The sequence below is a fragment of the Clinocottus analis genome, unplaced genomic scaffold (assembly GCF_023055335.1).
Source record: "Clinocottus analis isolate CAN_PGR_092001 unplaced genomic scaffold, fCliAna1.0.p SCAF_19, whole genome shotgun sequence".
Taxonomy (NCBI): domain Eukaryota; kingdom Metazoa; phylum Chordata; class Actinopteri; order Perciformes; family Cottidae; genus Clinocottus; species Clinocottus analis.
The window spans coordinates 8551257-8566550 of NW_027175920.1; the positions used below are offsets into that span (position 1 = coordinate 8551257).

The following is a 15294-nucleotide window of genomic DNA, read 5'->3' on the forward strand; positions in this document are numbered from 1 at the left end:
TCTTAAAGCCCCAAAGTGCAACTGTTCTCATCACATGTGTTACAGTACAGTCTTCTATTCCTGCACATATTCCCCTGACAGTCAACTGTGAAAGACCAGGTAATGTGTGTGTGTGTGTGTGTGTGAGTGTGTGTGTGTGTGTAAACATTCAATGTTTGTAAAGATCAAAATTAGACTGAAATGTGGAATGTGACAAATTTAACAGAAAAGGACATTAATTTATTACAAACTCATTCAAACCCCCAATTTATAGTTGTTAAGAAATAGTTTGATCAAAAGGGTTTCATAGGGATTAACACAATAGGCGCCATTTTAGTGTTGACATAAAGGTTTTATGGACAGTTTTTTGTGTAACTGCATAATATATATATATATATATATATATATATATATATATATATATATATATATATATATATATATATATATATATATATGAATGAATGAATAAAAGAAAGAAAAAAGAGAGAGCTCCTTCATCGTAAATTTTGAAGTCAACTGCTCAGTTAACATAAAAGAATACAGCTCATATCAGAAATATTACCGTAATATAATTTAATATAGATGAATTATACGAGTATGACAAACAATCAACAACTAATATATCAGTCATACAGTCATATTTGAAATGCTCTCACTCATCCCCTGATGCATTACATTTAGTGAGTTCCTTAGATGCTTCAGCAATTTAAAAAAAAATGCAGAAATGAAAGATGTCAAGACACTTTCACATTTTGGCTTGACTTAAAGGCATCATCACCATTGATCATTCAAAGTTCCACAAGTTCAACAATAATCAGTATAAAAAAAGTCTGACCCACCCTGATTAACATTTCCATAAATGCCACATTTATTTGGGCAGCACTATTATCCTATAATTCTGCAGCCCTACATGTGAGTTAAGGGCCTGTAACATGTTCACCAACATTAACAACACATTCTTCTCTTCATCTTCATACAAGCCTATGAGTCCCCTGTGCCATTCTGAGAGCCGCTATACCTACAATCCATCCTCCTCCCCCTGCTGTTAGTAGTCGATGCACCGGACAGCAGCGATGGTGGAGGCCAGCCGGCGAGGCAGCAGTTTGGCCGTCTGTCGGTAGTCTTCTGGCTTGGCCCTCAGCAGGGTGACGATGTGCTGCAGGCCGCGGGACGGCTGCAGGCCCAGCGCGTCCATCACGTTGCTCAGATAGTCTGTGGAGGAGGAACAGGAGGCAGCCACACGCATTAACTCAACTGGGAGCCAGCACATTAAATTGTTCCCTGTGAATATGAATAATAATGTCTTTGTTATGCGAAACCGTCACAAGGAGCTGCAAACTAGACGTGTGTCCGGCCGGTGTTCTGGTTAACTGTACCGATATCTGTGGCCAGCTGTTTTGTGGAATGAGTGCTCAGTTGTGGAACGAGCAGGATGGCATCACAGTAGGTCTGCATGGTGGCCCGCGCAATGGAGCCCAGCCAATAGTCTGCCGTGTTGTCCAGCTCGGGAAGGTCATCGCCTGAGACAGAAGAAGGTGATGTTTCATAAGTGCACAAGATGGAAAGGGAACAAGAGTTAGTGGTGTGAGGTTAGCGATCAGATATGTTTTTCTTTTTTTTTTAAAGAGGAAACTGGAAATGGAGGACAAAGGATGATGATGATATGGAGAAAAAAAAGGTTGACAGAAAGTCTTGAGAAGGAGAGCAGAGATGGAAGCTAAGCTAACACAGACCACACAACACTGTCACAGCAATGTATGGGAATCCATATGTATGAAGAAGATTCATCTATATTCTCTCTTTGTTCACAGAAAGGAGTTTTAAATGATGGGGATTTTGTGAAAAACTGCACTTAAGACTAAGCAGTTAAAGTTATTATTAAAATATTTCTCTGTATATACTCAGTTTCATGAAATTGAAATATAATTGTATTATATAACAATTCAATCATGTGGTCTAAGACACTTTCTCATTGAGGACCACAGTAAGATCAATGGATAAATATAAATGAGAAAGTGGATAAGTTTCATGCTCAAGATATATACAGTAAGGAAAAGAAGGGATAGCAGAAATAGAGGGAAGGAGACAGAAAAAAAATACATCATGTGGAACATTCGATTTGTAGGAAGATCGATGGCTAGACACCTTGCTCTGGAGGGAACGGCAGCTTCCCAGCATGGAGGGCCATCTCTAGTGCCGGGTCCTCCTGAGTCACAAATGGCTCCAAGTGGAGAGGCAGCGACATGAGGTACTGCCCGATCTGGAAGGGAAGGACAGACCTTTCGTTTGATACATTTAGTGTCTGGAAGCTACAGTACTAAGCTATGAATGTGTACAAAAAGACTGCTGGTTTGATTGCAGTTTGAGGCAAGTTTCCCCGTTCTACTGTTTCGACACTGCACATTTGAAAATCATCGTAATTATTTAAGTTAAATATCATGATGAATTTACTCCAACCAAACCGGACTAACATTTGTGATGTATTCTTGCGGTGACAGACTGAAAGTAGGCAGGTCCTCTGTGTAGCTCTCTCCAAAACCAGGCTCCTCTTGTCGCTGAACACGTACAAGGAGCACAAATCAAACAGTACGAGGTGAGGTTAAAATAGACGAGTCCGACACTCAAATGCACTCGCACACAAAGGCTGTCCAAAAGCTCTCAGCAATGCACTCAAATCGTGCCAATCAGTATTTCAAATCAAATCACGGAGTAACTTGACACTTAATCACCTCCATCTTGGAGACGAGGCAGAGCTGGTGTTTGATTTGCAGGAAGACGGAGTCGAAGGCCAGCTGGTTGGCCTGCTGATTGAGTCTGGTCAGAGCTGCTCGGGGCTCTGCTAACAGGCTGGAGTTCCCTGTGCCCTTCTCCTGCAAGACAGTGAGAAACAGATCAATTAAAAAACTGCTGCAGAGGAACCTTGATAAATCAGTCGGTTCACTTCATAAGACATCAATAAAAAATAGTCTTGCCCTGCGCTATACCTTTAGGGAATACAGGACTTCCATCAGGCTGTTGTATTCGGTCATATTTCCCCTCTGAAGGTAGTTGTACTCCTGCCAGGGGTTCTTGGTGCTGCTCTTCCTCTCTGTCGAGCTGGCCTCCTGGATGCCTGCCAGGCTGCGTGGGCTGTACGTCTCTGACAAGTACTTACCTGCCGTGCCCAGGATCCTACAGGAAGTATTGATTGGATTAAGAGAACGCACGCAATTCCTTAAAAACGGACACAGGGTGGCCCATGACTTACACCCATGACGAGTGGTGTAGAGTAAAACTAAAACATTATGAAATATAAAGAACAAACACGTCTGTTACTTGTTTGAAAGCTGCTGCTGAAAGGCTCCACATTGTCTGAGCAGTTCTCCACAAGTGGCAATAATCCTGCAAAACACAACATAAAACCAGTTATCATCCATCTATCTCTGCAACTTTTCTGCCCGGCAGTTGAGTTGCACAGAAATCTGCATTCTACGGAAATTGTCTCAAACGTAAAAAGACATTAACCTGACAGAGTTCTGAAAGGCTGTCCAGTCCTCCTGGAAAACAGAAGCACTTGGTGTGTCCTCCAGTTTACACTTCTTTCTGATCGACTGCAGTGTTGTAGAGAAGTCCGACACATATCTAGAAAAAGGACAATATTAATGCTTATTACATGAATAAAGCAAAGGGGTTAATAAGAGTATGTGTTTATAGTATGTTATGACTTGACGACAAAGAATATTTACTTGGTGAAAAGAGCTTTGAGGGCTTTGACGAGGCCACACACGGCCAGGCCGTCAGTCAGTTTGACGCAGCGGTCCACGGCAGCGCTGGCCAGCCCAAACAACTTGCCAACAGAGTGGCTCAACTCTTCCACACAATCAATAACCTCCCCGTGTTCCTGAAGAGAGGAGAGAATAAAGAGTCAAGAGGCGACACAAACGCAGAGAGAAAAACTGAAATCACAAAGTATCTTATATAGTGTGTGTGTGTGTGTGTGTGTGCGTGTGCGTGTGCGTGTGTGCATGTGTGTGTGGTGTCTAACCAAAGGTACAGCACTGATCTGGATAAGGAGGTGAGCTTCCTCCAGATCTCCATACTGCAGTTGATACGGCTTGTAGGGGTCATACAGCGCACAGACCAGCTCATTCACCTTCAGCAGATTATTCTCACCTGGGGAGGAAACACAACACAGACAGAACGTAAGAACCTAACTCCACCCACATTCGAGGTATTCACAGCCGCGTCTCTGCACAGACCCATGTGCGGCAACATGGCGGCCTCCAGGCTGTGTCCGAAGGTGGACGTGGTGTGATGGAGTTCGAGCAGTGTGTCGAGGCGCTGCTCTTGAGCCGCCCGCTCCACGGCCGAGCTCAAGCACACGGGGATGGATGGGACCATGGCCCCCAGAGTCTGGATCAGCAACACTGTCACCACCTCGTAGGGGTTCTTGAACACCTGTTTATAAGTAGTGTGCAAACATTTAAAAGAATGAACCGACTGGCAGTATTTACAGACTGCAAACACAGCCCCCCTTATTGCTATATGAATAACTATCACAGCAAACATACCGCCATGATCCCTATACAGCCCTTTCAAATAGTGTGTTAGCATTGTTAGCACTGCACCCATGCAACCGGTTAAGTGTGTACGGCTGTGTCTCACCTGGCTGCTCCACTGTAGTTGAGAGTGCCACGAGGAGAGCAAGGTGTCGTAGAATTCAGACAGCTGCTGATTCAGACTGAGCTCACTCTGAGAGAGATCCTGCCACATGCTCACCAACTGGCCCTGGGGATGCACAAAAAAAGAACATTAGAGTATTTTTATAAATGAATTATTAAAACGTAAAGGAGAGGCCTGTAGGACCTACCTTGTGACACTTATAGTAGTAGGCAAAGAGCTGTGGCATTCTATCGATCTCTGTGAAGACTTTGACAAACAGCTTGGCTTGGTCTGCAGAGAAAACACGTGGAAACATACGTATTCTTAGTTTACACCGAAAGTGAATAAAAGGAAGTGAAGTTGGAATGAATATGAGAAACAAAAGCCCATCTCACCCATAGACATGGAATTAAAAGTTGATACTATTTGAGGGCTGGCCAGAGCCTCCAGTCTGTTCTTCAGAGCCTCCAGGTGGACACACTTTTCAGAGTAGTCCGGTGTGTCCACCAACATGGCCAGGCTGTTCTGCATGCTGGTCAGCTTGGAGGAAATTAGTGCAAAGTCCTGGAAGATAATGTATTCAAGATTAGAGTCCAAAAACTAACTTGTTGTTATTGGCTAATAACGTTTCAGAAAAATAAATATTTCAAAGGTCTTTTTTTTATTACTTAAGTAGAATCAGCTCATATCAACTTATTAGAACTGTCTGTAAGGCGCCATTGCCTCGGCTGTCTTACACACTTTAGTGTTCAAGGAATATTTCCATTTCATTAAAATAATTAGAAAATTCAGAAAGTCATATTACATTAAAAGCTTAAATTCCACTCCAACAGTCTCATTCATGTGGATGTGGACCACGACAAGTAGCAAAGATGTATGATCACTTAACAGGAAGGCAGAACAAAAATATAAGTAAAGTCTTGTGATATTGCCTTTTTCATTCAATACCTGTGTTTTGAAGGTCTCCTCAATGTCTGCACTCAGTGTGCTCCATTTGTCTGCCTCCTGCAGCGCTTCAGATGCCACCTGCATGCGGCTCTTCACTTGATCTATCTCCACCAAGACCTGGTGAAAAGAAACCACACAATATAAAAGTCATAGCTGAGAAATATCCTTAGAGCACCTCAGCATCATGCACGTCCTATGCCACTGTCAGACTTTGCTTATTATCAAATACACAGTTTTAATTATGATTAAAAAAAACATCAGGTTAACACTTTAAGAGTCTATGTGGATTCGCATCTGTTTTACGTGCAATATGTAACTTGTGAACCGTGAATACTTATGCATATGCTATAAACAGTATGTAGTAAGGATATAGTGCTTGCACTGCTCACCTGCATAGACTGTACAGTGTCTTGCTCAAACTTCTTGATGTCCTCTTTGACCAGAACCATTTGCTCCTTGAGGAAAGAAGCCTCCTGTTTCAAAGCCTCCACGTCTCGTAGCACTCTGGGCATATTTTGGAGGGCCTGATTACTGCTCTCTAAACACAGACATACAGGAGTATTTCAGTTGAAGAAGAACATAACAAAACAAGTATAACTTGCACAACAGTACATCATAGTGGGTGCCTTTCTAAAAAGAAATTACCAGCAGTCTTTTCATGCAGTTCTCTTTGGGATGAGTTTCAACAACAATAAAAGAACAAAATAGAGATCCAACTTAAACAAAACACACGTATTGCTGCACCTTCTACTGATTAAGGCAATTCGTATAATCTTCTGTGCGTCTGAACTGTTTTACTGTCACCATGTTTCAAGTAAAGGCTGCACAGCTGTTCACTCATGATTCAATATACAGCCAGTTGCCAGTTTATAAGGCTCACTTTGTTAACCAGTAGTCTAATACAACAGTCTTTGCAATATAGCCTCCCTTCATGAATTTTCATTAAAGTAATTAATTAGACCATTACAACCTAATGTGTACGAGTTTAAATTGCTTGTAATAATATAATGTATAATAGTTTGTAACTGTCGTTTGTAATTGTTGCAAAATTACAATCTATTTCTCAACGCTGCAATTTTGAAACTTGTTTCATATCAAGGAGGGAAAACAACTCCCTACAAAAGATGGCACAGTCTATTCAGTAACACAGGCCTGTCAATAAACGTGTAGCTGCCAGTTTATGAGCTAATACAGCAGCATTACCAACAGGTTATAATGTAACTGTTTTCAAAAGGCGTTGATCGTTGAATCAACGCCTTTTCATGGCCTTTTGAACGCTGTCGTGACCACTGACACAAGTGGGATAAACAGGAGGACAATGCAGAGCTTATGGTAGATGGGCGTCACCATGAACCGGAAACTAAGTGACAGTTAGAGAAAATTCATTTCGTGCAGCCAAAAGACGACACCTCACACAGAGTTATTAGTTTACGTCCTATAATTACCCTCGATAGAGTTGTTGACTTCCTGGATGAACAGTTGCAGTTTCATGACCAGTGTGGCTGCGTGCGTGTCCGCCTTGCCCGGCGCGTCCTTCTGCACCACCTTGAAGGCGCCGTTCACCCAGTCTTTCACATCAAATTCATCGTCCAGGAATTTGGAAAAATCCATTTTTTTCTGTGCCTTTTCCCTTCTTCCCCAGTGCGAGATACTGGACGGTGTTCAGTCAAGCTGTTGTGCTGCAGTGCAGTCTGTGTCATCGACCCATTGCTAACGTATGCTAATTCTTCCCAAACAAGGGCTTCGAGACGAATATAAAATAAATAGCCCAGGAAAATGAAATTATCATGACAACTAAATATAGTTCCAACAAGGCGACAGCTTCCTCCAGAGTTGTTTTTAAATGTCTACTACTTTAAAAGGAGAAGGTAAACATATGTCTAAATGTTTGATGCTGGCACATAGCTGGCAGCGGTACTGACAGTTGACAACAACTTCCTCTTTGCTCTTACTAGTTACCTTCCCGGGAAACAAGAGCCGACAAAACAAACGGACCTGCTGAATAAAATGTTGGACCAAAATATTGTAAAAGAAACATTTCGTCAAACAAATATGATATTAATTTGTGTTTTATAAATTAAGTTATGTTTCACTTGGTTCAAAACGAAATGGGAACGAGAGAACACACTAATGTGGTTAGCTTGAAGCACTGTGCCACACATAAATACATCCGTGTAGAAACGTGATTTCTTATTTTAGGTCTGCAGCGTCAATGTAGGAACTCTGCTTCCCTCTTGAGGCGAATAATATTATAAACCAGGTTAGAAATAAACAGCTAAGATTCGTAGCTTGTGGAGCACAACAATGCTTCTTTTTTTTTAAAAAAACAAAACATATGACCATATTATGTTGCAACAGTAAATACATTATTCACAAGTTAATTAACAAGTAATTTCCAATGTCCCAAGATATTTTTTTTTTCTTACTGTAAAGTTGAGGCGACAAGTAACTAATACTGTATCCACCTAAATTGTGTAGCTGTTGCACTATGTGCCCAGATTCCCTAAGGCAACATTTGATACATTCAAATTGTTATTAAAGTTGCTTGGCAGAAACAGAAACTCATTTTTCAGCATAATTAACAAACACCCAATCTCTCATTATGTTTTTGTAAAACGACATTTGAGAGGAGGCGATGGGCACACAGCAAAGGTCACTTAATTGGTCAGCGAACTAGTCCTCACTGAGGCCTCTACACCTGTATGTCCACGTCCCAGGCACAACCAAATTTCATACGGTCACACCTTATTTCATATCTGCTGCACAGTTGGTTGAATGAATATTATGCAAACCAGAAGGGCAGTCAAGGACTATGTGGAAAGTGGAGCTGGAAAGCACTAAAGCTACAGAAACCATTTCGACTGCTCTTCAACCCGTTTGAGATGGGAATATTTGGTGAGATCAAGGACACCATGTCCAAGGCGGTGTTCAGCCCTTCTTCTCTGTTATCCGGCCGAGGCGGGCTGCACATGGCCCAGATAATTCTGTCTTTGGTCACCTTTCTCCTGTCTTCCTTCAGAGGAGGGAGCAGTCACACCTACTGGATCTACGCTATGTTCACCTGGGCCTTTTGCCCCATCATGACCCTCATCATCACCATTATTGAGCTTTTCAAGCTTGATATCTTACTCGTTCTTTGCTTGGACTGGTCGGACTTCACCACCGGGATGGCCATGTCCTCTACGCTCATGACCGTCTCTGTCGCCATCACTTATGCCAACTTCTATGCCTGCCGGACATGCCTGTTCGGCTGGATAGTGACTATATTGGCTTGCTTGTGTGGCTTGGTCTACATGCTTGAGGTGGTGAAGGACAAATTGCTGGACAAGAAGAAAGGGAGCTACCTGGCTGCTCTGCCTGGATTCTGGAAGGTTATGGAGGCCTTTGTGAGCTGCATGATCTTTATATCACTGACTGGCTACAGAGACAAGCCGGCTCTGATCCTGTGTGTTATAGCATATGTCATTCCTTTCCCCATCCTCCCTTTAATCATAGCCACCAACATCCTCAAGAAACTCAACAAGTGTTTGCCTTTCAACCTGGACCGGTTTGTGTTTATATTCCTGGTGATCTCTGTTGTGCTGTATATATTTGCTGCGATCATGTGGCCCATTTTTATGTTCAAGGACAACCCTCGACCCAGTGACTGTCCTCCCAGCTATTGTGTCTGGGCCATACAGTTTATGGTTGCATTTATGACATATGTCAATCTCATTCTATTCACGCTGGACCTCATTTTCACCTTGTTAGGCATTTGTGGCTTTAAACGCTCATAGTGCTGAAGATTATTTGTTGGGGCTCTTCGGATAGGAAAGTGATGGGGGGAGAGAGAGAGAGAGAGAGAGAGAGAGAGAGAGAGAGAGAGAGAGAGAGAGAGAGAGAGAGAGAGAGAGAGAGAGACCGACATGCAGCGAAGAAACATCCATTTCTGATTACACTCATACTGCCAGAGATAAAAGTAATTTACATATACCACATCATTTAACAATAATCTGGTGCTGCTGTGAAATATAAACTGTATACTGCCAATGCGTATTCAAAACTGTATAATGTGTTGCATTTAATCTGGTTGAAACATGAATGAACACACCTGTGTTTCCTGAGATCTGTCAGCCAGGCAGACAAGGGCTGCAGTGCCAAAATGAAAATAAAGTGACGCTTTGATAATGAGATACTTGTGACCTCATCTTTTCTAATACTAGATGAAAAGCTCAAAATTACAAAAGAAAAATGCACTTATTTGTATGTGAAAGTGACAAGAGACTGACAAATGTCAGGTAAAGTCTCCAGGAAACAGAAAATTCAAACAATGAGTTTAATTTCCAGCCTATGATCCTCAGAAGATAAAGACAACAGAGATGACAGATGAGAAGAAAGTGATTGTGGATGTTCATTTGAACACATAACAGATCGAATGTAAATGTACTGTTTGCCTGCTTGTTCAATTACCGAATACACAACACAAATTGTCATGAATTGTAGAAACTCTATCGATACAGCATCTGTAGAGGTTTTTAACTCGAAATACTGGAAATGCACAAACTAGATCTGCAGGTGCAAACGCAGTCTCCTTCCACTCCAGAGCTCTATGGCAAACAAAACACATTGGCACACTGAGCAATTTATGAATCTGGAAATTTGATTAAAAGTCATTATGCAAATGGTGCCGTGCCTGTTGTGTAAGATGTGTGTCTGCCTAAATATGTCAATGCAACAGCAGTATCACAAGGAATGAACGGGGAAGTACGGTTCATTTTGCAGAGTCCTGGAATACCCCAAACACTTTTGATCCCTACTTTTTATCTTTAAGATCCGGACTTTCTACATTTTAGCATCTGACTGGATTGGAAAACACATCATGTGTGGCCTATTCAAGGGCTGTCGAGGCTTTTTGCGCCTCCTGGAATTAATCTTCAGCTCTTTATCTTTCATTATCGTCATCTCTAGAGGCAGGATGGTGAGTCCATGGGATATCTGGTGTGTGTTTGTCTGGTTGTTCTGCATCACTATGCCACTGGTCCTGAGCTTGGTGGAGGCCAAAATGCCGCACATCTTCCTGACTTTCTTTATCCCCAACTGGGCAGACCTGACGTTCGGGCTGACCGCCCTGTGCGCTGTGATGAGCGCCTCAGCGACAGTCATTGTTGCAGCTGTTTTTCTCGGCCTCTCCTGCGTCGTCAACGTCCTGTGTTTCATCCTCTCCCTGCTTGCCACCGTCGTCTTCCTGATTGACATTGTCATGCAAAAGAAGATGTCTCTGAGGGGCTACCTGTCCAGCATGCGAGGAGGACTCCGCACCACGGAGGCCTTCATAGCCTCTATCATCCTCACCGCTGCCACTGACCACTTTGTAAACGGCGAATGGTCCTTTCACCCTCTCGGGATGAGATGCAGCATCGTCGTGTTTGCTGCTTGCCTCCTGGTCACCGTGGTCATCGTAGTTCTCCATCTGCTCAAGCCGCTGCAGTGGCTGCTCCCGTTCCAGCTGAGTGTCATGGAGCGGGTCTTTAACATCGTGGCGGTGCTGCTGTACCTGCTGGCGGTCATTCTCTGGTCCGCCTTTGGTTACAAACGCAACGGGTACAATCCTTACACCTGTGACACGTGTTCTTACGTGAACATGAATACTGTTAACATTGGAGCCATCGTCAATATTGTCCTTTACACCATGGACCTTCAGATCTCGCTAGAAATGTACTGAAGATGTATAGAGATGAAGATGAAAATACTGATTTGTTTCTATTTAATTAAGGGAAATATTCCTTGGACAGTAGCCAGTTATATATATATTTATTTATATATGTTGCCCAAACTCATGTGAAATAGTCATTTAAAAAAAATCTAATTACAAATATAACATTAATCCTGCATTGTGGTATATAAGTGTTCATCAGGGAAAAATGCTTTTGTTTTGGCTATGTCATATTGATTAGAAATAGAGGTGAATATTGTAATTTGAAATGATGTCCAAGCTATGTTTCAGCAGAGTGGACAATGCAGTCTCAATATTTAACCATATGTATTTCCTCTCTACTCCCAACAATAGTTCAGAGACAGTATATTCAAATCTCACATCTGTTGATTTTACGTGCCATGAAACTGAGATAGTGAATGCAAATGGCAAAGCAAACATTTATAGCGGTTACCAACAGAAAATGCTACTAATGTTTTCACAATAATATGCATTTAGGCACATTACATGATTTAATTATCTGTAAAAATAGGCACCTACAAACAATGCTTCATTGTCCAATATAAGAGTTCCAGGTGAGAGACAGCGATGTCCTCTGCAGCACTCGGCTCACTCAGGCTTCTGGTTCCTCAAGTTCCACAGTTTCCAGTAGGCCATGAAAACAGAAGTAGTGGGAGTTGCAGTAGACCGGAGGCTTGTTGGGACTCGAGCCCGCCACTTCTGGTTTCAGCGAGGCGAAGGGGCTGGCTCCGCTTCCCTTCAAGTCCATCTCCAACTCCAACAGGATCTGCAGGGAGTAGGTCATCTCTGTCTCACTGCGGGCGGAGGACCAGAAGCACCAGCAGCCGTTACACATTACACACACCGTGGCTTAATTCACATCACATGGATGGAAAGGGAGCAGGCAGAGGATACAGAGTGGCCTTTCACTTAGTGTGTAACATGTATATAGTGCAGTCTTATGGCAATAATGAGCTGATAAAATTGCATCAATTCTGTGAATTCCTAATCACAGCTCTGTTACCCGAAGCATTTTAATCAGATTACGAGAACGTGTTTTAAAATGTGTTGATTGTTTTTCTACTGTAATGAATTAAAAGATTTTTGTTCGAGTAGAAGTATAAAGAATTTAAATGGAAATATTCAAGTAAATTAAAAAAAAAAAACATACAGTACTTGAGTGACTGTAATTAGTTATTTGAGGTATTTTCACAGTGTGTGAGGCTGCTATTCTGTCACACTCACTTGAGAGCGGTGAAAAGGGACGGGATCTCGTAGTCCCTGAGGAGCAGGAGAGTTGGAAGCCAGCCCTGGTCCAGGCCCTGACTGGCATCAAATCCTGGAAACAAAAAGATGGGAAGGAAAACAAATGATAAAGAGTTCAGTACAAACAAGACATCCCTTCTCAGTAGCGAGTTTCGCTCACAAGAAATCTGAGTTTAGAGTGTAAAAGGGAGTTGGTCAAGATGTTCTCACCTGGATGAAACCCAACCACCAGGTCCGGCTTCGCTGCTTCCTCTTTCTCCACCACATCTTCCCAGAACTGGTGGTAGAGGCCCTTGTGGGCGCTGATGTAGACTCTCTGCTTGGGGCTAGCCCCCCTGAGAGGAGGCCTCACGATGGGCCCGTCCACCACCTCTGGTCCCACCATGACTATCCCGATGCCCTGGTGCCCGGGGAACATGTTGTTCAGCTCGTCGTAGTCCGTCAGCCGGGCGGCCAGAGTCTCGCTGTGGGCCGCCCCCACCAAGTGAACGGTGAGAGGCTTGGAATAAGGGTCAAGGCCGAACAGTCTCATCGCCCAGGCTATGGTCAGCGGCCTGGAGAAGAACTCACTGCAAACCCTCCACAGGGACCCCTTCAGGTCCTCATCGTCAGGCTGGGACCTGCCGGCGTCGGTCCACAAGTCTTTCATCTTCGCTCCTCTCAAAATGGGGTCCAGGCGAGCTGTAAGATCTCCCTGCATTGCAAGCCAGTCCTGCCAGCCTTTAACCTCTGACTGGGGCTTTGACCACTTTTCTGTAGGGAATGGAAGGAATCCTGATGATGTGAACAAAAGAACATGATTAGTTTATTAGTTTAATAGAAAGAGAAACCGTTAATGAGTTGTATCAACTATCATTACATTATCATTTTTGGAAGAAGAAGAAGAAAAAGATCCCCTGTGGTCGCTTGTGTGGACTGTCTTTCATTTCCATGTTACCTTTGAATAAAAGCCATTCCACGACTCTGTCAATGGCAGCCAGACGCAGCTGTGAGCAGAACGTCTTGTGTTTGGGCCAGTCCTCCTTCTGACAGTCTTTACGGCAGTAGTAAACACTTAGACATCTGTGCAAAGACACGAGCAAAGTCACGGATCTGGGATTGTAACATGACTCACGTTGATGAAGGAATATTATTGCTGCGAAAGCCTGCTGGCTGAGATCTTGTTTGTTTGTTTGTTACCTGGTGCAACGCTTCAGGCTCTGGCCGGTTGAAAGTTGATTAGGTCGCTTCTCGCAACAGGCACAGAGTTGAAAAGATTCCTCCATCTTCTCAAAAATCTCTTTTTGAGACTGGAAGGTCATGGCTTTCACCTTGGCCTCCAGAACAGCTCTGGGGAGACAAATAAAATTTAAAAAAAAAGAAAAACATAAGTACAATATAATGAATGACCAGTGACTCATTAGTTTTTTGGACTGAACAGTTAAGTCTAAACACCTCAAGCTACAACATAACATTTCCAACTTTAGCCAACAACATAGCCTGTGAAACCTATAGGCTACGTTTCTATTCTTGGACTGGAAGGTTTGCTTTAGTGTGGGCACACACACACACACACACACACACACACACACACACACACACACACACACACACAACAATATATATACATTTCAGAACAGCTGCTCGAAGCTCTATAGAGACAACTCTCGGCATAAAACGAAAAGTATGAAACAGGCAGTGGAGTAGAGGCTTGCATGCATTTAGAGGCTCATTCAAACGTGGTTATTAACGACCACCAGGCGGTTCCTGAACTTTTACTCTCTTTTTATGACACCATGGTATATATATATATATATATATATATATATATATATATATATATATATATATATATATATATATATATATATATATATATATATATATATATATATATATATATATATATATATATTCTCCAAAATGGAAGTAAAGAAGTGGCAATGCCTACTCACCTCTTGGTGTCCGTCATGTGTGAATGAGTCGGCCACTGTGTTTCTTCTTCTGCGTCTCCTCTGCTGTGTCACGTGATCGGCCTCTGGGGGCTCTCATGTAGCACCTGTGCTTTCCCTTCTCGAAAGCTCTGGCAACTCCAGACCCTTCCTGACTTCAGTCATGACACAAGGACAGCGCGCTCGTATCTGTGCATATTGCCTACAAGAAAACACTAGAAACGCATCCATTGCTGTGGGACAAGACTATTTCATATATATATATATATATATATATATATATATATATATATATATATATATATATATATATATATATATATATATATATATATATATATATATATATATATATATATATATATATATATCTGGTCCCTGTATATATATATATATATATATATATATATATATATATATATATATATATATATATATATATATATATATATATATATATATATATATATATATATATATATATATATATATATGTATAGTCATCCACTAGAGGGCAGAGTCACACTGTAAATACAGACTACTAGACGTTTCCTTCCTGAAGGAGTGAAACAAGGACACACACACACACACACACACACACACACACACACACACACACACACACACACACACACACAGTCCTGAGTCTCTCTCCCTCGTCAATTCAAAGAACCCAACAAGAAAATGCAATGTTTTTATTATAGCACACACACCATATTAGCATATTCAGAAAGTATGTATTCAGATGGTATACATCAACTTTTATTTATCAAGTGCAATAGCAGAAGTTATTTCAATATATATTCAAAGTTTTCTACAATTACATTTCTTTAA

At 42.0% G+C, this 15294-nt stretch overlaps 4 protein-coding genes across 4 annotated transcripts; 2 read left to right on the top strand and 2 right to left on the bottom strand.

Annotated features, from left to right (window-relative positions):
• Nucleotides 1–513: 513 nt before the first annotated feature.
• On the bottom strand, nucleotides 514–7500 carry cog7 (component of oligomeric golgi complex 7). Its single transcript, XM_068583967.1, has 17 exons — nucleotides 7017–7500; nucleotides 5961–6109; nucleotides 5572–5688; nucleotides 5019–5187; nucleotides 4832–4914; nucleotides 4627–4749; nucleotides 4221–4419; nucleotides 4007–4134; nucleotides 3708–3862; nucleotides 3487–3603; nucleotides 3298–3363; nucleotides 2967–3153; nucleotides 2712–2852; nucleotides 2454–2537; nucleotides 2128–2242; nucleotides 1359–1502; nucleotides 514–1194 (listed from the first exon to the last, which is right to left on the bottom strand). The coding sequence occupies exons 1-17, from the start codon at nucleotides 7180–7182 to the stop codon at nucleotides 1028–1030; spliced, it is 2310 nt and encodes a 769-aa protein (XP_068440068.1). The 5' UTR covers nucleotides 7183–7500; the 3' UTR covers nucleotides 514–1027.
• Nucleotides 7501–8453: 953 nt separating this feature from the next.
• Nucleotides 8454–9347, top strand: LOC137789233 (myeloid-associated differentiation marker-like protein 2). The gene has a single exon (XM_068582578.1). The coding sequence runs from the start codon at nucleotides 8454–8456 to the stop codon at nucleotides 9345–9347; it is 894 nt and encodes a 297-aa protein (XP_068438679.1).
• A 1232-nt stretch (nucleotides 9348–10579) lies between these two features.
• On the top strand, nucleotides 10580–11272 carry LOC137789718 (myeloid-associated differentiation marker-like protein 2). The gene has a single exon (XM_068583481.1). It carries the CDS (start codon nucleotides 10580–10582, stop codon nucleotides 11270–11272), a length of 693 nt encoding a protein of 230 aa, XP_068439582.1.
• A 111-nt stretch (nucleotides 11273–11383) lies between these two features.
• Nucleotides 11384–14502, bottom strand: LOC137789835 (putative protein MSS51 homolog, mitochondrial). The gene is made up of 6 exons (XM_068583651.1): nucleotides 14464–14502; nucleotides 13709–13858; nucleotides 13467–13591; nucleotides 12740–13303; nucleotides 12509–12602; nucleotides 11384–12078 (listed from the first exon to the last, which is right to left on the bottom strand). The coding sequence occupies exons 1-6, from the start codon at nucleotides 14478–14480 to the stop codon at nucleotides 11877–11879; spliced, it is 1152 nt and encodes a 383-aa protein (XP_068439752.1). The 5' UTR covers nucleotides 14481–14502; the 3' UTR covers nucleotides 11384–11876.
• Nucleotides 14503–15294: the final 792 nt, after the last annotated feature.